Raw genomic sequence first — 25,233 nt, forward strand, 5'->3', positions numbered from 1 at the left:
TTGAGTAAACTTCATCATGGTGAAAGAGAAACTCTTCAGAACGGTATACCCTGGATGGAAACAAACCAAATCCGAGCAGAATCATGGGATGGAAGCCACAAATACAGTAAGAGATAACAGAAGATTGAGATATTTCCTGGACTTGATCTGATAAATGAGCTTCTTCATACCACACATGGCAGAACACAGAGCAGGGTGCTAACGCAAGAAGCCATCGGTATCCAGCGGTTAGAATTACCTGACAGGAGTTCCAACAAACTCAAAATAATAATATGCAAGGACAGAAATCTGTCATACTACAATGGAAAGAAACCTGTCACACTGCAAGTAGCTGCTTCTATAAAAGGCTGCAACAAAGAAACTCATAAGTTCATAAGATAAATTCATAAGACACAGGAGCAGAATTAGGCCATTCAGCTCATTGAATCTGCTCTGCCATTCAGCTCATTGAATCTGCTCTGCCATTCAATCACGGCTGATATGCTCCTCATCCCCATTTTCCTGCCCTCTCCTCATAACCCTTTAATCTCTTACCAATTAAAAATCTGTCTGACTCCTCCTTAAATTTACTCACTGTCCCAGCACCCACCACACTTTGGAGTAGTGAATTCCACAGACTTACAATCCTTTGCGAGAAGTTGTTTCTCTTCAACTCTGTTTTAAATTTGGCGGGAGTGGGTTTTGCAGATGCTGGAGATTAGAGTCAAGATTAGAGTGGTGCTGGAAAAGCACAGCAGGTCAGGCAGCATCCAAGGAGCAGGAAAATTGATGTTTTGGGAAAAAGCCCTTCATCAGGAATGAGGCCTCATTCCTGATGAAGGGCTTTTGTCCGAAACGCCGACCTTCCTGCTCCTTGGATGCTGACTGACCTGCTGTGCTTTTCCAGCACCACTCTAATCTTGACTCTGGTTTAAATTTGCTACCCATTATCATAAGACTAAGACCTCTCATCCCAGAATGTTCCATAAAATGAGGGATCTGTTCCACTTCTACTTTATCCAAACCTTTTATCATAAAGTCATAGAGATGTACAGAATGGAAACGGACCCTTCAGTTCAAATTGTCCATAACAACCAGATATTAGATTAGATTAGATTAGATTACAGTGTGGAAACAGGCCCTTCGGCCCAACAAGTCCACGCTGACCCGCCGAAGCATAACCCACTCATACCCCTACATTTACCCCTTACCGAACACTACGGTCAATTTAGCATGGCCAATTCACCTGACCTGCACATCTTTGGACTTGTGGGAGGAAACCGGAGCACCCGGAGGAAACCCACGCAGACACGGGGAGAACGTGCAAACTCCACACAGTCAGTCATCTGAGGCGGGAATTGAACCCGGGTCTCAGGCGCTGTGAGGCAGCAGTGCTAACCACTGTGCCACCATGCCACCATATCCCAACCCAATTCAGCCCCACCTGACAGAACCTGGCCCATATTCCTCCAAACCCTTCCTATTCATATACCCATCCAGATGCCTTTTAAATGTTGCAATCGTACTAGCCTCCACCACTTCCTTTAACAACTCATTCCATCCCGCTGCGTGAAAACGTTGCTCCTTAGGTCTCTTTTATATCTTTCCCCTCTCACCCTAAACCTATGCCCTTTAATTCTGGACTCCCCTACCCCAGGTAAAAGACTTTGTCTATTTATCCTATCCATGCCCCTCATAATTTTGTAAACCTCTATAAGGTCACCCCTCAGCCTCTGACGCTCCAGGGAAAACAGGCCTAGCCTATTCAACCTCTCCCCATAGTTCAAATCCTACAACCCTGGCAACATCCTTGTAAATCTTTTCTGAACCCTTTCATGTTTCACAACATCTTTCCGATAGGAAGGAGACCAGAACTGCACGCAATATTCAAACAGTGGCCTAACCAAAGTCCTGTACAGCCTCAACATGACCTCCCAACTCCTGTACTCAATACTCTGACCAATAAAGGAAAGCATACCAAACACCTTCATCACTATCCTATCTACCTGCAACTCCACTTTCAAGGAGCTATGAACCTGCATTCCAAGGTTTCTTTGTTTAGTAATACTCCCTAGGACCTTACCATTAGGTGTAGAAGTCCTGCTAAGATTTGCTTTCCCAAAATGCAGAACTTCGATTTATCTAATTTAAACGCCATCTGCCACCTCTCAGCCCATTGGCCCATCTGATCAAGATCCTGTTGTAATCTGAAGTAACCTTCTTCGCTGTCTGCTACATCTCCAATTTTGGTGTCATCTGCAAGCGTACTAACGCTCCCTCTTATGTTCACATCCAAATCATTCATATAAATAATGAAAAATAGTGGACCCAGCACCAATCCTTGTGGCACTCCACTGATCACAGATCTCCAGTCTGGAAAAACAACCCTCCACTACCACCCTCTGTCTTCTACCTTTGAGCCAGTTCTGTATCCAAATGGCTAGTTCTCCCTGTATTCCGTGAGATCTAACCTTGCTAACCAGTGTCTCGGGGGAACCTTGTCGAACGCCTTACTGAAGTTCATATAGATCACGACCACCGTTCTGCCCTTGTCAATCCTCTTTGTTACTTCTTCAAAAGACTCAATCAAGTTTGTGAGACATGATTTCCCATGCACAAAGCCATGTTGACTATCCCTAATCAGTCCTTGCCTTTCCAAATACATGTACATCTTGTCCTTCAGAATTCCCTCCAACAAATTGCCCACCACCGAGGTCAGGCTCACTGGTCTATAGTTCCCTGGCTTGTCCTAACCAACTTTCTTAAACAGTGGTACCATGTTAGCCAACCTCCAGTCTTCTGGCACCTCGCCTGTGACTATCGATGATACAAATATCTCAGCAAGAGGCCCAGCAATCACTTCTCTGGCTTCCCACAGAGTTCTCGGGTACACCTGATCAGGTCCTGGGGAATTATCCAGTTTTGTGTTTTTCAAGACATCCAGCACTTCCTCCTCTGTAATATGGACATTTTTCAAGATGTCACCATCTATTTCCTTACATTCTATATCTTCCATGTCCTTTTCCACAGTACATATTGATGCAAAATACTCATTTAGTATCTCCCCCATCTCCTGCAGCTCCACACAAAGGCCGCTTTGCTGATCTTTGATGGGACCTATTCTCTCCCTAGTTTACCCTTTTGTCTTTAACGTATTTGTAAAAATGCCAAAGCTATCTCATGTCCCCTTTTTGCCCTCCTGGTTTCCTTCTTAAGTATACTCCCACTGCCTTTATACTTTTCTAAGGATTCACTCGATCTATCCTGTCTATACCTGACATATGCTTCCTTTATTTTCTTCACCAAAACTTCAATTTCTCTAGTCATCCAGCATTCCCTACACCTATCAGCCTTTCCTTTCATCCTAGCAGGAATATACTTTCTCTGGATTCTCATTATCTCATTTCTGAAGGCTTCCCATTTTCCAGCCATCCCTTTACCTGTGAACATTTGCTCCCAATCAGCTTTTGAAAGTTCTTGCCTAATACCGTCAAATTAGTCTTCCTCCAATTTAGAACTTCAACTTTTAGATGTGGTCTATACTTTTCCATCACTATTTTAAAACTAATAGAATTATGGTCACTGGCCCCAAATTACTCCCCCAGTGACACCTCAGTCACCTGCCCTGCCTTATTTCCCAACAGTAGGTCAAGTTTTGCACCTTCTCTAGTAGGTACATCCACATACTGAATCAGAAAATTTTCTTGTACACACTTAACAAATCCCTCTCCATCTAAACCCTTAACACTATGGCAGTTCCAGTCTATGTTTGGAAAGTTAAAATCCCCTACCATAACCACCTTACTATTCTTACAGATGTCTGAGATCTCCTTACAAATCTATTTCTCAATTTCCCGCTGACTATTAAGGGGTCTTTTATACAATCCCAATAAGGTGATCATCCCTTTCTTATTTCTTAGTTCCACCCAAATAACTTCCCTGGATGTATTTCCAGGAATAGCCTACCTCAGTACAGCTGTAATGCTATCCTTGATGAAAAACGATTGTGAAGCCCAATGGGTTAGTTTTTCTTTGTGGGAATTTTAAACAAACAGTAAACTTGTTTTTGCAACTGAATATATACCCAATTCTTCACATAGAGGATTTACAGAGGAACCTCGAATATCTGGAATTTGAATAATCGAATTTCGGATGATCCGAACAAGATTGCAAGGTCATGATGGCAGGCTAACTATGTTATCCGGCATTCGATTAACTGAATGACATACTCCCCGCCCGTGTCCTTCGGATAATCAGGGCTCCTCTGTATACACAAAGTGGCTGGCGGGGGGGGGGGTTGTCCTTCACGAAGCTCAACATGAGCCAAATGTTCTTGCAACTGCGGTTGGATGAGGATTCCCAGAAGTATTCTACAATTAATATCCATAAGGGTTTGTACTAATATACGAGATTGCCATCTGAGGTATGGTCTGCCTATGCAATTTTTCAGTGAATGATGGAGAACATTTTACAATTGCCATTTATCTGGATGATGTGCTAATAACAGGGAAGACCAATAAGGAGCACTTAGAGAATTTGGACACAGTCCTTAGAATTTCTCCCAGGTGGGCATACACCTTAGAAGGAAAGAATCTGTGTTGCAGGCACCTCAAGCGACCTACTTGAGCTAGAGTTGACAAGACCAGGTTACACTCATTGAAGATAAAGTGAGGGCGATTAAAGGTACCCACATCTGTACCGGAGCTTAGGTCTTTCCTTGGGCTGATGAATTATTATGTAGAGTTTGTACATAACCTGCCTCCGGCCTGGCACCTTTGCATCAACTCTTAAAAAGTGTCAGCCTTTGAAATGGTCACACAGCCAAGTACTGGGTCCACTTTTGTTTGTCATTTCTATTCATGAGTTGATGAGAATATAGGTGTCATAGTTCGTAAGTTTGCAGTTGACACCAAAATTGGTTGCGTAATGGACAGTGAAGCAGTTCATCTAAGATTACAATGTGATCTTGATCAATGGGCTAAGGAGTAGCAGATGAAGTTTAATTTGGATAAATGCGAGGTTTTGCATTTTGGTAAAATAAACAAGAGCAGAACTTATGCAATTGATAGTCAGGCCCTGGGCAGTATTGTAGAACAGAGACATAGAGGTTCAGAAACATAATTCTTTGAAGTTTGCGTAACAGGTAGACAGGATTTTGTTTAAAAAGGACATGAGGACAACCTTTTTTTTTCACACACAGTGATTAATGTGTGGAAAGAACTGTCAGAGGAAGTAGTGGAAGCAAGTACAGTTACAACGTTTAAAAGACATTTGGATAAGTACATGAATAGTAAAGGTTTGGAGGGATATGAGACAAACGCATGCGGGTTGTTTAATTTGGGAATATGGTCAGCGTGGACATGCTGGTCTGTTTCCATGCAGTATGACTTTAAGGTGTTGGCACACTATGACTCCAAGTGAGATGTGCTACTGACATGCGATGCCTCTCTGTATGTTATCAGGGTCATACGAACGCGTAGGTGGCCCAATGGAAAGGAGCACCCAAAAGCGTATGCATCCAGCACTTTGGCTGATGCCAAGGATAAGTAGACCCAGATAGAGAAGGAAGGTTTGGGAGGTCATATTTGGAGTCAGGACATTCCAGTATTACCTTTACAGATGTAAATTTGTAATAATAATGGAGTACAAATCCCTGGTAGGTCGACTTAAAGAGGACAAGGCAGTACCGCCCATAGCTTCGGGTTGAAACCAGTGGTGGGTTGTAATGCTAAATGCGGACCATTACAAGTTAGAACATCATTCGAGAGGCCAGGTAGCAAACTGAGCTGCCTTCTGCTGGCAGATACATCACTGATGGTACTGTCACCAGAAGAGTGCATGATGGATTTGAATTTTCTGACCACACTTCAAGGCACAGCTGATAATATCAGTCTTTGGAGACAGAAAGATCCAGTCCTGGCAAAACTGGAACAATTGGTGGTGATGGTGGAAACCAAAGGGCTGTCACAACCAGAACTGAAACCCTTTTGCACCCAGAAAGACACGTTCACATTAAAGGATGGCATAATATTACAGGGAGCAAGGGTGATTATTCCGAGTAAAGGTTGCTGCCAGATACTGGCGAACTCCACCAGAGTCATCCAGGTGTTTCCAAAGGTAAAAACAATGACTGCAGATGCTAGAAACCAGATTCTGGATGAGTGATGCTGGAAGAGCACAGCAGTTCAGGCAGCATCCGAGGATCAGTAAAATCGATGTTTTGGGCAAAAGCCCTTCATCAGGAATAAAAGCAACTCACTGGTGAGAGTCATAGAGATGTACAGCATGGAAACAGACTCTTCGGTCCAACCTGTCCATGCCGACCAGATATCCCAACCCAATCTAGTCCAACCTGCCAGCACCCGGCCCATATCCCACCAAAACCCTTCCTATTCATATACCTATCCAAATGTCTTAATGTTGCAATTGTAACAGCCTCCACTACTTCCTCTCCCTCTGTGTGAAAATGTTGCCCCTTAGGTCTCTTCCATATCTTTCCCCTCTTACCCTAAATCAATGCCCTCTCGTTCTGGACTCCCCGACCCTAAGGAAAAAACTTTGCCTATTTATCCTACCCATGCCTTTCATAATTTTGTACCCCTCAGCCTTCTACGCTCCAGGGAAAACAGCCCCAGCCTGATCAGCCTCTCCCCATAGCTCAAATCTTCCAACCCTGGCAACATCCTTGTAAATTTTTTCTGAACCCTTTCATGTTTCACAACATCTTTCCGACAGGAAGGAGACCAGTGGCCTAACCAATGTCCTGTACGGCCGCAACATGACCTCCCAACTCCTGTACTCAATACTCTGACCGATAAAAGAAAGCATGCCAAACGCCTTCTTCACTATCCTATCTACCTGCGACTTCACTTTCAAGGAGCTATGAACCTGCACTCCAAGGTCTCTTTGTTCAGCAACACTCCCCATTAAATGTGCAAGTCCTGCTAAGATTTGCTTTCCCAAAATGTAGCACTTCGCATTTATCTGAATTAAACTCCATCTGCCACTTCTCAGCCCATTGGCCCATCTGGTCAAGATCCTGTTGTAATCTGAAGTAACCTTCTTCGCTGTCCACTATACCTCCAATTTTGGTTTGGAGATGCCAGTGTTGGACTGGGGTGTACAAAGTTAAAAATCACACAACACCAGGTTATAGTCCAACAGGTTTAATTGGAAGCACACTAGCTTTCGGAGCGATGCTCCTTCATCAGGCGATTGTGAACTCCGAAAGCAAGTGTGCTTCCAATTAAACCTGTTGGACTATAACCTGGTGTTGTGTGATTTTTAACTCCAATTTTGTTGTCATCTGCAAACTTGCTAATTGTACCTCTTATGCTCACAACCAAATCATTTATGTAAATGACAAAAGGTAGAGGACCCAGCACCGATCCTTGTGGCACTCCACTGGCCACAGACCTCCAGTCTGAAAAACAACCCTCTACCACCTCCATCTTCTATCTTTGAGCCAGTTCTGTATCCAAATGGCTAGTCCTACCTGTATTCCATGAGATCTAACCTTACTAACCAGTCTCCCAGGGCTTTGTCTGGTGGCCAGGATTGGATGCTGATATAGCTAAGCTGAAAATGTGTTGCTGGAAAAGCGCAGCAGGTCAGGCAGCATCCAAGGAACAGGAGAATCGACGTTTCAGGCATAAGCCCTTCTTCAGGAATAAAGGGCTTATGCCCGAAACATCAATTCTCCTGTTCCTTGGATGCTGCCTGACCTGCTGCGCTTTTCCAGCAACACATTTTCAGCTCTGATCTCCAGCATCTGCAGTCCTCACTTTCTCCTTGCTGATATAGCTATGCTGATGTCAGTGCCAAGATTGCAATCAAGGACAAACATTACCACCAGCAACTCCCCTACATTCGTGAGAATGGCTGGGTAGATCCTCATAGTCAATGGTTAGACATTGATTATGCAGGTTCTTTCACAGGCTCAACATTCTTAGTCATTGTGGATGCCCGTTCAAAGTGGCTGGACGTGCATAGAGTTCATTTGTCAAGCACAGGAATGACAATAGAAAAACTACATACATCTTTGCAACACATGGATTCCTGGAAGTGCTGGTCACAGATAACGGGCCATTATTTACCAGTTGGGAATTTGAGTATTTGCTGAAGTGATATGTTATTTGATATTTCATGACAGCTCCGTACCATCCATTATCCAATGGTCTGGCAGAAAGAGTAGTCCAAACTTTGAAAGCAGGCTTAAAGAAACAGCCCTTATCAATTCTCCTGCTCCTCTGATGTTGCCTGACCTGCTGTTCTTTTCCAGCAACACACTCTCGACTCTGATCTCCAGCATCTGCAGTCCTTACTTTCTTCTTAAAGAAACAGCCTACAGTTTCACTAGACACCAAACTGTCCCAGTTCTTATTTGATTATCAGACTACCCCTCATGCAACAACACGGATAGCTCCAGCAGAGTTGTTAATGGGGAGAAGATTCTGCACCAGGTTGAATCCACTCCTCCTTGACCTGGAGCGTGTGTGTTCATATACACGTGAATGGCTGTGTGTATCGCGGTATCAGGAAGGCCAATGCCAGACACAAGACTCGGCTAAGCGAGAGGGACGGTTTACTTCAGAGAACAATGGGAATGGCCCTGCATGGGTAAAAGGCATGGTCGATGAGAGATCAGGTCTAGTGATGTATAAACAAATGAAAGCTGCAAACTTGCAAATGGTGCAGGAGTAAAACATGCCCGGCTCCTTGACAGCTTTTCTGACCGTTCTAGAACCTGTGGGCTCTTCCTCTCCATCAAGCAGGGAAGATACCTCAGAATCTGAAATGGACTCGCTTTTTTGATGCTTTTGATGCTAAAAGAAGAGGATGAATTTCTTTTGAGAGGATCGGGGCACAAGGTGCGAGCTACTGTGTTTACAAGCTACCCATACTAGAAGCAGAGTTGCAGGAACCTGAGTGGGTACTAAAAAGCCGCAGGAGAGGCTACAAAGAAAGAAATACCTGGTTTATGTCCTCAGACACAAAGGGGGAGAGACATGGCGATTTTAATGAGGTCATCCAGGTGGACTTTATAGAATGAGTTCTCTGACTCGGGCTGTTAATCAGGTACAATCAGGAAGCCCTGTCTGACAGATAAAAACAAGTGTGGCAGAGGCTCTGCACACTCTGAGAACTGGATCAGTTTCAGGGACTCATAGAACACAGAACAATACAGCACAGAACAGACCCTTTGGCCCACGATGTTGTGCCGAACATTTGTCCTGGCTTAAGCACCTATCCATGTACCTATCCAATTGCCGCTTAAAGGTCACCAATGATTCTGACTCTGCCACTCCCACAGGCAGCGCATTCCATGCCCCCACCACTCTCTGGGTAAAGAACCTACCCCTGACATCCCTCCTATACCTTCCACCCTTCACCTTAAATTTATGTCCCCTTGTAACACTCTGTTGTACCCGGGGAAAAAGTCTCTGACTGTCTACTCTATCTATTCCTCTGATCATCTTATAAACCTCTATCAAGTCACCCCTCATCCTTCGCCTTTCCAATGAGAAAAGGCCTAGCACTCTCAACCTATCCTCGTATGACCTATTCTCCATTCCAGGCAACATCTTGATAAATCTCCTCTGCACCATCTCCAAAGTTTCCACATCTTTCCTAAAATAAGGCGACCAGAACTGCACACAGTACTCCAAATGTGGCCTTACCAAGGTCCTGTACAGCTGCAACATCACCTCACGACTCTTGAATTCAATCCCTCTGCTAATGAACGCTAATACACCATAGGACTTCTTACAAGCTCTAGCCACCTGAGTGGCAACTTTCAAAGAGCTATGAACATAGACCCCAAGATCCCTCTGCTCCTCCACCTTACTAAGAACCCTACCATTAACCCTGTATTCCGCATTCTTATTTGTCCTCCCAAAATGGACAACCTCACACTTGACAGGGTTGAACTCCATCTGCCACTCCTCAGCCCAGCTTTGCATCATATCTAAGTCCCTTTGCAGCTGACAACAGCCCTCCTCACTATCCACAACTCCACCAATCTTTGTATTGTCTGCAAATTTACTGACCCACCCTTTGACTCCCTCTTCCAAGTCATTAATAAAAATTACAAACAGCAGAGGACCCAGAACTGATCCCTGCGGAACTCCACTTGTAACTGGGCTCCAGGCTGAATATTTACCATCTACCACCACTCTCTGACTTCGACCGGTTAGCCAGTTCTCTATCCAACTGGCCAAATTTCCCACTATCCCATGCCTCCTAACTTTCCGCATAAGCCTACCATGGGGAACCTTATCAAATGCCTTACTAAAATCCATGTACACTACATCCACTGCTCTACCCTCATCCACATGCTTGGTCACCTCCTCAAAGAATGCAATAAGACTTGTAAGGCAAGACCTACCCTTCACAAATCCGTGCTGGCTGTCCCTAATCAAGCAGTGTCTTTCCAGATACTCATAAATCCTATCCCTCAGTACCCTTTCCATTACTTTGCCTATCACCGAAGTAAGACTAACTGGCCTGTAATTCCCGGGGTTATCCCTATTCCTTTTTTTGAACAGGGGCACAACATTTGCCACTCTCCAGTCCCCTGGTACCATCCCCGTTGACAATGAAGATGAAAAGATCATTGCCAACGGCTCTGCAATTTCCTCTCTTGCTTCCCACATAATCCTAGAATATATCCCGTCAGGCCCGGTGGACTTGTCTATCCTCAAGTTTTTCAAAATGTCCAACACATCTTCCTTCCTAACAAGTATCTCCTCTAGCTTACCAGTCCATTTCATAATCTTCTCTTCAACAATACGGTCCCTCTCATTTGTAAATACTGAAGAAAAGTACTCATTCAAGACCTCTCCTATCTCTTCCGACTCAATACACAGTCTCCCACTACTGTCATCGATCGGACCTACCCTCGTTCTCGTCATTCTCATGTTTCTCACATACGCATAAAATGCCTTGGGGTTATCCTTGATCCTATCCGCCAAAGATTTTTCATGCCCTCTCTTAGCTCTCCTAATCCCTTTCTTCAGCTCCCTCCTGGCTATCCTGTATCCCTCCAACGCTCTGTCTGAACCTTGTTTCCTCAGCCTTATGTAAGCCTCCTTCTTCCTCTAGATATTCAACCTCCCTCGTCAACCAAGGTTCCCTCACACGACCATCTCTTTCCTGCCTGACATACATATCAAGGACACGTCGTGTCTATTCCTTGAAAAAGTTCCACATTTCAATGACATCCTTCCCTGACATCCTATGCTCCCAACTTATGCTCCTCGGATCCTGTCTTGCAGCATCATATTTACCCTTCCCCCAATTGTAAAACCTGTCCTGTTGCACGCACCTATCTCTCTCCATAACCAAGGTGAAAGTCACAGAATTGTGGTCACCATCACCAAAATGTTCACCCACTAACAAGCCCATCACTTGTCCCGGTTCGTTACCAAGTACCAAATCCAATATGGCCTCCCCTCTGGTCGGACAATCTACATACTGAGTTAGAAAAGCTTCCTGGACACACTGGACAAACACCGCCCCGTCCAATCTACTTGATCTAAAGAGCTTCCAATCAATATTTGGGAAGTTGAAATTGTCCATGACTACTACCCTGTGGCTTCTGCACCTTTCCAAAATCTGTTTCCTAATCTGTTTCTCCACATCTCTGCTGCTATTGGGGGGCCTATAGTAAACACCCAACAAGGTGACTGCACCTTTCCGATTTCTGACTTCAGCCCATACTACCTCCAAAGGCAGATCCCCCTCGAACTGCCTTTCTGCAGCCGTTATACCATTTCTAATTAGCAACGCCACACCCCCCTCCTTTTTTACCACCCTCCCTAATCTTACTGAAACATCTGTAACCAGGAACCTCCAACAACCATTCCTGTCCCTCTTCTATCCACGTTTCCGTGATGGCCACAACATCGTAGTCCCAAGTACTAATCCACGCCTTAAGTTCACCCACCTTATTTCTGATACTCCTTGCGTTGAAGTATACACACCTGAACCCATCTCTGTGTCCGCAAGTATCCCCTGTCAGTGCTACCTTCTCCACAGCCTCCCTACATTCTTGGACATCCTGAAAAACAGCTAACCTACTTGCTGGACTACAAGTCTGGATCCCACCCCCCCTGCCAAATTAGTTTAACCCCCCCCCCAAACAGTGCTAGCAAACCTACCTCCCAGGATATTAGTGCCCTTCTGGTTCAGGTGCAACCCATCCTGCTTGTACAGGTCCCACCTTCCCCAGAATGTTGTCCATTTGTCCAAATACCTGAAGCCCTCCCTCCTACACCATCCTTGCAGCCATATGTTCAACTGCACTCTCTCCCTATTCCTTGCCTCACTGTCACGTGGCACCGGCAACAACCCAGAGATGACGACGCTGTCCGACCTAGCTTTTAGCTTCCAGCCTAACTCCCTGAGCTCCTGAATGACTCCCCACCCCTCTTCCTACCTATGTCGTTGGTGCCAATGTACACTACGACTTCTGGCTGCACACCCTCCCCCTTAAGGATTCTGAAGACACGGTCTGAGACGTCTCGGACCCTGGCACCCATGAGGCATCAAACCAACCGAGAGTCTCGCCCATGTCCACAGAACCGCCTGTCTGTCCCGCTAACTATAGAGTCTCCTATAACTAGCGCTCTCCTCATCGCCCCCTTTCCCTTCTGAGCCTCAGAGCCGGACCTCGTGCCAGAGACCTGGTCACTGCAGCTTACCCCTGCTAGGCTGTCCCCCCCAACAGTATCCAAAGCGGTATACTTATTGTTGTGGGGAACGACCACAGGGGATTCCAGCACTGCCTGCTTCCTCCCCTTCCCACCTCTAACTGTTACCCAGCTCCCTCTGTTCTCTGACGTAACTATGTCCCTGTAGCTTCCATCTATCACCCTCTCAGCCTCTCGAATAATTCTCAGTTCATCCAATTCCAGCTCCACGCGTAAGTAAAGAGTGATCCGATACCGGCCTCTGTGGAGTCATTTCACTTAAATGCTATAAAATACTCAGAAAAATAGTTCTGTTCATTTCAATAGAAGAAATGTTTAATTATTTTCTAAGCTAATGACTGGAACAATTGTGACAATTTAGGCATTGATTTAAAGAAAGAAGGGAGTATTATATATGTCTGCAAAGTGATAAGCCAGTAATACATGCAACACATGATCCTAAGCTGTCCTCTGACCAGGCACTAGGGTGGTTTATGAAAGACATTTCCCAATGTTATCATTTAAAACCAGGGGGCGCATCTTTATGGCGTCATAGAGGGGACAACGGCCAGGATCAAAGATGGTGGCGACACCCCACCTTGTCGTCACGGCTGTGCGCGCTCCGCGACTTCCTGTTTATAGTCAAAACACTGTGTGTGTTGTAAAATGCTGCCCGCACTCACCCGGTGAGAGAACAGGATCTGTTTGATCCGCTGATAGCGAGCCCAGGCCGAGTAGGAGTTCTGGCAGCGGCTGCCCAGCGGCGCTGTCGTCTCTCCGATAATCTCAATGTCCGAGTCTGACTCATCTTCCGAGGTGATTTCAATCACGTCAGCCATGGTTCCGCTTCCCCGACTTTTAGAGGGGTCGCTGGCGGGGCTCGGTTAGGGCTCCGGTTGCCCGGTTCATCCGATACGGTCCGAAGGGAAGGAAATCGGTAGCGCGATCGCCAACCACCCAGAGACCGGCCGCCATCTTTCACACGGGCACAAGCGCGGGGTGACGACTGCCCTCTGCTGCCCCCTGCTGCAATAGGCTTTACGGTGCAGCTTGGTGAAGAGGGCTCCCAGTCCTGCTCACTTTTTAAAATTTCAATATACTTTATTCATAAAATAATTTGATGGCCTGTATAGTTGGTCATGCCATACATATGTAAACACTTGCATACAGAGATCAGAATTTATCATTTGTATATACAGGTCTATACGTTTATCAATCATATATCCATATATTTAGCTGAGGCGTCAGCAGAGCCCAAATGACTCCGTGGGCCCCCTGTTCTTCTTTAGGCAGGCAGATGTTACACGGTGGTCTTTCCCCACTGCGCCTTGGCGGCAGCTGCTCCAAACTTCAGCGCATCCCTCAGCACGTAGTCCTGGACCTTGGAATGTGCCAGTCTGCAACACTCAGTCGGGGTCAACTCCTTCAGCTGGAAGATCAACAGGTTTCGGACCGCCCAGAGAGAGTCCTGCTCACTGTCAACACCAGAGCACACTCAGTGAAAGAGTTAGCTATGTTTGACTTTATTGTGCATCTTGACCCAGAGTTCATGTGTTTCAGCACCACCCTAGAGAATTCAGTACACAATGTAGGCTAAACCAGAAACTGTTTTAAACTCCACAAGACTGGCAGCATCTGTGGAGAGAAAGCAGAGTTAATGTTACAGGTCCAGTGGCACTTCTTCAAAATGGATGAAACATTAACTCTGCTTTCTCTTCACAAATGTTGCCAAACCTGTGGAGTTTTTCCAGCAATTTCTGTTTTTTTCTGATTTCCAGCATCCACAGTTCATCATAGCGATAAAATGCACAGAAACAAACTCTTTGGTCCAAGTCATGCATGCTGACCAGGTATCCTAAATTAATCTAGTCACATTTGCCAGCATTAAGCTCATTTCTTTCTCAAACCCTTCCTATTGATATACCCAGGGTCTAGATTAGAGTGGTGCTGGAAAAGCACAGCAGTTCAGGCAGCATCCGAGGAGCAGTAAAATCGATGTTTCGGGCAAAAGCCCTTCATCCTGATGAAGGGCTTTTGCCCGAAATGTTGATTTTACTGCTCCTCAGATGCTGCCTGAACTGCTGTGCTTTTCCAGCACCACTCTAATCTAGACTCTGGTTTCCAGCATCTGCAGTCATTGTTTTTACCTATTCATATACCCATTCAGGTGCATTTTAAATTATACCAGTCTCCACCATTTCCTGTGGCAATTCATTCATGCACCACCCTCTGTGGAAAAAAATGTCCCTTTTAAATCTTTTTCCCCCTCACATTAAAGCTATGATCTCTAGTTTTGAGTCCCCTATCCATGTCCCTTATGATTTATAAACTTCTGTAAGGCCACTCCTCAGGCTCTTGACACTCTAGGGAAAATAGTCCCAACCTATTCAGCCTCTGCATATAATTCAAACCTTCCAACCTTGGCAACATCATTGTCAATACAATCTAAACCCTTTCAAGTTTCACAATGTCTTTCCTATACCAGGGAGACTAGAATTGAATACAGTATTCCAAAAGTGGCCTAACCAATGTCATGTACAGCCACAACATGACCTCCCAACTCTTATACACAGTGCGCTGACCAATAAAGGCAAGCAGACCAAGTGCCTTCTTGACAACCTTCTTCACGGCCCTGTGTTCTTTGGGTTTTTGTCTTGGCTAACACAGAACTGGCAGTACTTAGAAATATTGGCCCAGTTTTGCATCAAAGTTGGATACTTGGTGTTGACTTTCATGAAAGCTAGATCTAACATCTGTGATTGGAGTTTCCCTTTTCCTGATTGAAATCTAGCACCAAGTCAAGGGGATCCAGTTTATAACTTTTTGGGTAGTGAAATCAATTGTGAATGGATTAAGTTAGACCTTAACTAAATATAAACAGTGTTTCATTGTGGAGAAAGTTGGCTTATAGGAAGTTTTAAGTTAAGCTTCTCTAGACTGGTGAGGGTGCTTAGTTGCAATTATGGATCTGGTACACTATTAAAAATTTATCTACATCTCATTCAACCATGTAGATTAACAAATGGCATTTGAGTGGAAATTCTTGTCAATTCAGTTCACCTTCTATTGATTGTAGTCTGAGAGATATTCAGTTTCCCTCTGGAGGAGTGAGGAGTCACTAACAACCTCTGGATTTTAGTGACTCCCACTGCTCTGACACATTTTTATGTCAAAGTAGCGTATGCCAATCGAAATCATACCTTTATCATAATAAAGTTAGTCTTTTGCAAGTTTAGAACTTTTATTCATAGCCTATTCCAGAACTATCCTAAATCTAACTGAATTATTGTCATAACTCCAAATTACGCCCCTACTGATATCCCTCACACCCCCCCCCCACACACACACACGCAACACAACTCCCTACCTTTCCCACTGGAACTATCCCACTTAATATTTGAGTAGTTAAATGATCCTGATAGTATCATTTTATTACACCTCTCTGAAAATTTAATACATATTTGATCCATTATCTGTTTGTGGGCCTTTAGTACCCAAGTGTGTTTGCTTGCCCCTTTTGCATTTTTAACTTGTATTCATATAGCCTCATATCATTCTAAGATATCACACCTCCTCACTGCTATCATTGATTCCTTGAACAATATTACAACTGACCTCCTCCTCCAGTTATTTCTCTCTTTCTTGTCTGAATAACCTATAACAGGAATGTTGAGCTGCCAATCCTGATCATCATTCAGGTGAGTCTTACTAAGATGAATGATATCACTTCCCCCAGGTGCCTTTCTGTGGTCTCATCTCGTCTGCCCTATTCCATAGGCTCCTTGCAATTAAATATTTAATTTAGCCTTGCTGACCTCATTCCTTTCTGATCTAGCATATGTTTCCTCTGCCTTCTAGACTTACTTACTAGCATTTTAGCTTCTAATTTCATCTCAATTTCTCTCTTCTCTGAATGAGGATTCCATTCCCCTCCCAATCTAGTTAGACTCAACATGGGCCCCAACCTCTGGCTGTTCAATTTCCCCCTGCAGAATTCCTGAAGGCATTCAGTAAGATGTGGTACTTGGGAGGCAACACTCATCTTGGAGTTTTATCGACAACAACAAAGGCACCTTTCTACTCCTCCACGAATGAATCCCCTACAATAATTACCCTACCAAATCTTCTCCAAAATCTCTAACCCTACCACACTTCTCACCCTATCTCCGTCCCTCCAAGCTAAGCAGCTGGACCAGCCATGTGTTCTGCTGTGGCTTTGGCTGGACTCTCCAAAGCAAACTCCACTCTGGCTGGTTTCTAAGGTCATAAAACAACTTGCAAATAAGATGCACTCCAGGGATCCTCTCACTTCTTGCGTGGTCCTCTTCTGTCTGGTAGTCACTCAATCCCTCTCTGCACTTGGGTACGCTTCATGAAAGCACAGGAGTGTTCCCAGCTCTCCATTCTGCTTCAAAACCTGGGGCTTGAGTTGCTCCTGTCAACGGCATACCCTATGGTCACCTACACTGCCAGGAGCATCCAGGGTTTCCCTCATAGTGCAAATTATATGCCCAGAGCTGCCCAGACATAGCTAAACTGAGCTGAATACCCTTACTTCTATTGTGCCCTTCCTCCCACAGTATAGATTAGAACACTGATTCATGTTTGAGTGAAGGAGGTTGAGGGGTGATCTTAGAGGTTTACAAAATCTTAGATAAGGTGAATAGCAAAGGTCTTTTTCATAGGGTGGGGAGTTCATAACTAGAAGGCTTAGATTTAAGGTGAGAGGAAAATGATTTAAAAGGAACCTGAGGGGCACATTTTCACACAGGATGGCTCATGTTGAATGAACTGCCAGAGGAAGTGGTAGATGCAGGTACACTCACAACATTTTAAAAGACATTTAGACAGGTACTTGCATAGGAAAGGGTTAGAGGGATATGCCGGCAAGTGGGACTACTGTAGTTTGGGAAATTTGGTTGGCGTGGATGTATTGGACGGAAGGGTCTGTTTCCGTGCTGTATGACCCTATAACCAGAACCTCCTTAACTCTAGGAAGTGGAGAAATTTAGTTATGATGTTCTAAAATATCACAATGTGTACAGCTTTGAAGGTACACATATGGCCTTAAAGTAAAACTCGATCAATTCTGTTTCCTGTGAGGTTACCCTTTGATTTTGCTGAAGCAGCTCACAGCCAGTCTGCCTGCATCTGGGACTTCACTGCTCTCATTACTACTCCTTTAAACCCCACTGTTTCTGCTCCAGAGCCCCCACCCAGGTCTGCCACTGATATCTTGAATGCCATTTGTCGCTCAGATTATTTGTTCATTTATTGCTGCTGTCTGTGGAACTCTGTGAAGTTTTAATTGGCTGCTGCATTACAATAGTGACCATAACTCAAACTCTTCCAAAGATTAAGTATTTGCCCTACACTGGGGCCAGAAACAGGACCAGACCCCGTGCAGACAGGTGGTGGGATCCTTGAGTTGTGATGATGCTCTGGCTTTAAGAGGTGTGTTTTGTCCTGGTTTCTTTCAGAGATTGGAGCAAAGGTGCATCACTCAAAATAATGATCTTATGATGGCAAATAATGAACTTATCATGGAGTTGCAAAAGATGGACAATGATTAATGCATCCTGGGAAATGGAACTCAGACTTAACCTAAGTGACTGTGCTAATCAACATACTGCAGAATCCATACAGGCTGCAGCTACCAACAGACAACTGGGGACATTATTTGGGATGAAAACAAGCAGGTCTTAGGATAGGATGGGTTGGAGGCTGGTACAATTATAATAATCAAAAGGCATCTGGATGGGTATATGAATAGGAAGAGTTTGGAGGGATAAAGGCCAAGTACTGGCAAATGCGACTAGATTAATACAGGATATCTGGTTGGCATGGACAAGTTGGACCGAAGAATCTGGTTCTGTGCTGTACATCTCTATTGCTCTGACTCACTGCTGACTAATAACACAGATATGTCGTGTCTGTTGGGAATGTGTGACATGATATATCTTCCTGATAACCCCCTGACAAACAGGCAGATCAAACATCCCCTAGTTTAGACTATGGAAGAACAGATTAACTCAGATTATCAAATGGTAATTCCCACCACTACAGGGCATGACTAGCTACAAACATTGGAACCAGGAGGATTCAATATTGCGCCACTCCTCCAGAGACAAAGGATTCAGAACACACTGAATCTCTGAGTGCCTAAATGCACTCATTCACTAATCCAAGTAATGAAACAGCTCCTGACAACCACCCAAGGCGAGATGCAACTGTTTCTGATGGTTCAAACTCTCATATATCACACACATCTTCCAACTCTTAGTCCTGTGCACACTGATAGAATTGTAATCTGCTTAATTCTTCAGCTTTCCTTCACTTTCATCTTTTATGTTTAAATAGTCATTGGTCTCTTGAGCTTGTCTTTCATCTTTTACTTATGTTTAAATTGTTGGTTGTGCTGACTGTCTCCGAGCAGGGCATCTTCATCTTCACTTGTCTTTAAATCATTGATTGGCATGACTATCTTGTTTCAGTCTTTCCTCATCACATCTTGGTCAGGCTTCCTACCCCGAGAAGCCAAGGTTGGAGCCTACCAGGTCTCTAAACCTGACTCAACATTCCACATAGGGTTTCCATTCCTTTTTTTGGAATAAGTGGAGGAAGGTTAGGGCATACACATTGCATTAATGCAAAATTATTCAGATAATGGACAAGGACAACAACAGAAATAACCTTGATCTCTCCCCAGGATAACCGTGACCGTGCGGAACACAATCAAGACAAACTTCACGGCGATCGTCACCAGGTTCAGCACACATGAACTGTCAAACAAACTGGATCTGGAGACCTCACTCAACTGACATCTCCCCTAACTCGGTAAAACTTTGTAAATATTTGATGAGAACTGGTGACTCTTTGCTGCCATTGTGTGTAAAATGTTCTGTAATGTTTGTTTTTATGGATGTTTTCCTCTTTGTGATTTTATAACATTGGCCTTTCCATTTTATTTTTTTTTGTTATTTGGCCATTTCTCCAACATATAAAATATTCTCTGTTTTTATAATGTTTGTACAATTTTCAAGTTTTTGTTTTGAAATTTTTTTGTTGTGGTTTAATAACATTTGTTTCAGTATGACCTTTTTTGGACTTGTTGGTGTTTTTGTTCTTTTATAGTGGTATAACATTTCATTTTTACAGTTTTCATTATGAATTTGTTTTTGTATTTGCTCATTTCTCCTTATTTAGTTTACTATGCTTGATTCTCATATGTTATCTGTGACAGGGTAGTATATAGTATATATACTTTGCTTGAGCTTGGAAGATTGTGTACTTACTGCACAGAGATATTGGTTGTTTATTCTGTGATCCATCACGCTTCGTGTGCAGGATGACGAGGAGGGACTGTGGCCAGACTGGCCACTCAAAATAATGAACTTATCATGGAGTTACAAAAGATGGACAATAATTAATGCATGCTGGGAAATGGAACCCAGCCTTGACCAAAGTGACTGTACTAATCAACATACTGCAGAATACAGAAAGTTTGCAAACAAACCTTCTTCTGCAGAGGCTACAATGCACACCTGAATGTGGGTTTGAATGAGTCAATGGAATATCACCCTCAGGGAAATCAGAAACAGTGTTTGGAGGAAGCTACATGCACCCAGGATCTCCAGTAGTGGACACCTAAGGACCACCCTGCTATCAGTGTGCCAATACCTGGTTGGGTCCGATCAGGGTGATTGAGCCTGATCAATCCATTGGAAGATACTCAAGACTCTCCTAAAAGGACACACAGACTTTGGAGTATAAAAATCACTACAAACCCACACAGAGTGGTAAATTGAGAATAACCACCAAAAGAGAAGACTCCATTGAAACCACCGAAGGAAGACCAGATGATAACATGGAGCCCGGTCAAGTTCTAGCGTGGTGGTATATGATCATCTAAAGTTAAGTTAAATCATAAGATAAATTTGTAGTGTTAATTGTTAGCTCATCGTGTATTTGTTGTTCTAATATTAATTGTGTCAAATAAATGAATATTATTCTTTTACTACAAAGAATTGACTTAGTACGTTTGCTAGAAGAGTTCAAGCACTGTGTGGCAGGTGCAACAGGTGCCGAGCAGTCTGAGAAGATAAACATGTGAGGCTTTGGATTTTTAAATCTTGGAGAAATAGATGCAGCCTGAATGGGTGTGGTCAAGCTCTCTCAGTTCTCGGATTTTTAGTTAGCTTTCAGCAGTCTTTGCTGGGGTCTCAGCAGGGTTAGAAGGTACTGCATCTCTCCCACTGTTGCACTGAATTTTCTTTCAGAATTGTCTTTGATGTTCTTTCTTCTCGGATTGGAGAACTGCATGGGAGACGATCTGTTTTTTAAATTTGCCTTTTTTCCAAGGGTGTGTTTATGGGATGTTACTTTAGTAGAACAGTTAATTGGTAAGTTACTGTATCTATTATTAAGTTTTCCAACACAGTTAAGTTATTGCGGGTTTGAATAAATTGTTTTGCTTAACATCGAGTAGTCTGACCAATCGAATTGCACCTGGGATACAGAATCTGATAGTTACCTGTTAAAATAAGGAAAACCTAGGGTCTAGGCTACCTTAATATATTTGAAGGAGTCTGGTCTGGTCCATAACCAGTAATATTTTACTCATAGTGGCAAATGAATAGACTGTGGCCCACCTACGAGCTGCTTGTTCACTCAGCACTGAGGCTGCAGGAATGTGGTGTTAGGACAATTGGTCTACTTGATATATATTGACCTAGACTTTAGTGTTCAGGAACCATTTGAAAATCTGTGGATGACCAGAAACTTGGAAGCATTATGAATTGTGAGGATGATAGTGTTAAATTTACTGAAGAGTCAGTGAAAAGGCCAGGCAGTCAGATACAATTACATTTAATGTAGAGAAATGAAGTGATTCTTTTTGATAGAAAGAAAAAATGGGAATGGCAATATTAAGTGAAGGGCACAATTTTAAAGGAGAGATGGGAGCAGAGTGACTTAGAACTCCTCCCCCCCCCCATACCAAAACCATTGAAGGTGACAGGACAGGTTGAAGGAGTGGTTTAAAAAAACTTACCGTATCCTGGATTCTATAACAGGGCCTTAGAGTACAGAAACTTATGTTAAACCTGAATAAAACAATAGTTCGACCTCAATTGCAGTATTCCATCTTTAGGAAGGATACAAGTGTATTGGAAGAAGTGCACAAAAGATTCTTGCTACAGCTGTGCAGGGTGTTGGTAAAACAATAGCTAGAGTACAGTTTTGGTTTCTTTGAAGGATGTACTTCCATTGGAGCCACTTGACAGAAGCTTCACTAGATTGCTGCTTCTTTAGATGAAGGACTTGTCTTTTGAGGAAAGGTTAAGCAGCTTGAGACTATATTCTTTGAAGTATTCTTTCATGGGAGGATATGGGCATCAGTAGATAAATCTATATTTGTTGCCCATCCTTAATTACCCTTGACAAGGTACTGCTGAGGCTCCAACATGCTGAGACACCCCAGGGCAAGGTATTTTTATTTATTTATCATGTCTGAATCAGGCAGGCGATCCAGTGAGATGCATCTTTCAGTGGTGCGACTGAAGCCCCAGTGACCACTATTGCTGCCAGTGCCCCCTCCATCAGTGATGGAACCAATTGTAACAGAACCAGGAAATCTGCCTGGGTTTACCTAACAGTCTCCTCCTGACACTAATAAAATGTTCAGAGGGGGTGAAAAGTGGGGCCCTTGTCATGCGCTTCTCTGACCTGGTAATTTTTTTTGTGGCAATGGGTTTCCCTCCTGACATCTAGAAACGCCATTACATCCTCCTCTCAAAGGGCTGGTAAAATATAGCTACATGTCAATTTGCAATGAGACATCCTGAGGATGTGAACAACCTCAATAGATCTGCAAGGCAAAGTACTTCACGAGATCTATGTTTGGGGATTGAGAAAAGAATGTTGAGGTCACCAAATAACTTACTGTTCTTTCAGTATAAGCGTTTTGCATCCATCCAAACCAGGGGAAAGGGTTGGAATCTTTTAATATCTCACCCAGAAATTCAGAACTAGACTGTAGTGTAGATTATGAACAATCATTATCAAAGAAACTAAAGTTGTTCTCTAAATTTAGCTAGCTGCAATATTACTCACTAGTCCTATTAAAATTATTTATTTTTTGTAGTAATTCAATATTCAGCTGTATTACTAAAATTTGTCTTGGTTATCATTTAAACGTATCAAGGAAAATTGCCAATGCGAAAAAAAAACTATCATGTTGAATGATTATTCAAGGTTGTGGAATATTTTATGTTGTGCCAATTCAGCAGCAACTTGAAATGTAATCTAATCAGTGGAATTCCAAGTACAATTTGTATTCAGTTGCAAGATTGTCCATTAGTGGAAACTCTACCCCAGTATTAGAGATGCAATATAATAAGCACTATATGTGTTCAGGGAGAATTTGAAAGATTTGTATGTTGCAACTCTAGTGCAGTCCTATTCCCAGTAGCGAATGGGGATAGGGATTAGAAGATAGGAATGGCTGGAGACTGGCAACCAAGCCCAATGATTGGGAAAGCACAGGAAGCTTAGTTTTGCAGGACTCCAATATGACTTGCTGTCTAGGCTGAATCCTTTAGATTCTGTTCTAAGAGACCATCAAGCATACTGCTTAAGTCCTACTCCTTTTCAGGGATCTTTGAGAAAAGTAGCCATCCATCATATTAAAAATGACACCTCCAACTTATTTTCAGGGTTGTACTGCCAATGTACTTATTATATATATGCAGCCTCTCTAAGGACTCCTCTGAATTCCTGAAGCAATGTATAGGAGCCAGTGAATCTGTCCCTTCTCCCCATAGTTCCAGCAACTGAATATACTCCAGGTTAGAGCAATATTTCTTAAGCAATTTTTAAATTCCCCTTCTTTTCAAAGATAAATGAAGCAAAAAGCCAGTATGCTGATTTAACATCACATCTTACATGATATGTTCTAGATTACACAAAATGTTCTAGTAATTGCACAGCACTACTCACTTTTCAGACAGTATTGCAATGATTTCTGTATATATTCTGGAAGTTATATAAGCAGAATAAGTTACAAAGCACATTTCCTTCCCTAAAGACATCAGTTTTTACCTGGTGATTGGACACAAATAGTGTAATATTATCGACTTCAGAACTTTAATAACTGTTCATGGACTGAATGAATCCACAAAAGATAAATTATTACACACTGTCTACAATAAACTGTTAAAGAAGGAAGACAAGCTGTTCCACAGACTCTTGCCATGTCTTGGCAAGATTACGTTAACAAAACTGCTTTGACACCTGTTTGATAAACTAGACACTTTATTGCCACAAAGAACAAGGATTGCCCGACAGAAGAAATTAAGGAGTTAACCACAGGAAAGCTGTGTCTCCAACAGACAGTCAATGTCAAACGTAACAACAAAGGAATAAATTACTTTTGATAAGAAAACCAGCTGCAGTCCTAACAATACCTCTGATGAAAGACTTTAAAGAAATCATCAATGTATCACCTCAGAGACCAAAGGATGAAAACCTGTATAAAAATCCAACACCAGAATAACTCAACAGAACTTCAAACCTATTCCTTCTCACATGTAATGCAGTCCCTGAGATTCTGTCTGTGCTGGGGACAAATTCAGATGTCTGCAGCTTCTGAAGCAGGTTTACTATAGTATGCATTTGAGCAGTAGGAAATATGTTGCTCATTTGTTCAAAGTAGTTAAATTTAGATAAATGTGAGGTGCTGCATTTTGGGAAAGCAAATCTTAGCAGGACATATATGCTTAATGGTAAGGTCCTCAGGAGTGTTGCTGAACAAAGAGACCTTGGAGTGCAGGTCCATAGCTCCTTGAAAGTGGAGTCACAGGTAGATAGGATAGTGAAGAATGTGTTTGGTATGCTTTCCTTTATTGGTCAGAGTATTGAGTACAGGAGTTGGGCGGTCATGTTGCAGCTGTACAGGATATTGGTTAGACCACTGTTGGAGTATTGGATGCAATTCTGGTCTCCTTCCTATTGGAAAGATGTTGTGAAACTTGAAAGGGTTCAGAAAAGATTTACAAAGATGTTGCCAGAATTGGAGGATTTGAGCTATAGGGAGAGGCTGAATAGGCTGGGGCTGTTTTGCCTGGAGTGTCGGAGGCTGAGAGGTGACCTTATAGAGGTTTATAAAATCATGAGGGGCCTGGATAGGATAAATAGACAAATTTTCCCTGGGGTCAGGGAGTCCAGAACCAGAGGGCATAGGTTTAGGGTGAGAAGGGAAAGATATAAAAGAGATCTGTGGGGCAACGTTTTCACACAGAGGGTGGTACGTGTATGGAATGAGCTGCCCGAGAAAGTGGTGGAGGCTGGTACAATTGTAACATTTAAAAGGCATCCGGATGGGTATATGAATAGGAAGGGTTTGGAAGGATATGAGCAAGCTGCTGGCAGGTGGGACTAGATTGGGTTGGGATATCTGGTTGGTATGGATGAGTTGGGCCGAAGGGTCTGTTTCTGTGCCGTACATCTCTATGACTCTATGACTTTATAATAGTACTGCAGAGGGAGTGAACCCTGGAAACTT

General features: G+C 43.3%; 1 protein-coding gene across 4 annotated transcripts in view; it reads right to left on the reverse strand.

The window, feature by feature from the left end:
* Positions 1 to 25,233, reverse strand: part of simc1 (SUMO interacting motifs containing 1) — an 87,865-nt gene that overhangs the window by 29,596 nt on the left and 33,036 nt on the right. For 2 of the 4 annotated variants that reach the window (XM_072590914.1, XM_072590913.1), the window contains exon 1: positions 13,355 to 13,669. The exons of the other annotated variants lie outside the window; for them this stretch is intronic. In XM_072590914.1, the coding sequence (XP_072447015.1) occupies positions 13,355 to 13,510 (156 nt within the window). In that variant the 5' untranslated portion in view covers positions 13,511 to 13,669. Of the gene's footprint in view, positions 1 to 13,354; positions 13,670 to 25,233 lie in introns of those variants that run through there. 4 annotated transcript variants of the gene reach the window in all.

This window comes from Chiloscyllium punctatum, chromosome 20, assembly GCF_047496795.1.
Source record: "Chiloscyllium punctatum isolate Juve2018m chromosome 20, sChiPun1.3, whole genome shotgun sequence".
In the NCBI taxonomy this organism is placed as follows: Eukaryota; Metazoa; Chordata; class Chondrichthyes; order Orectolobiformes; family Hemiscylliidae; genus Chiloscyllium; species Chiloscyllium punctatum.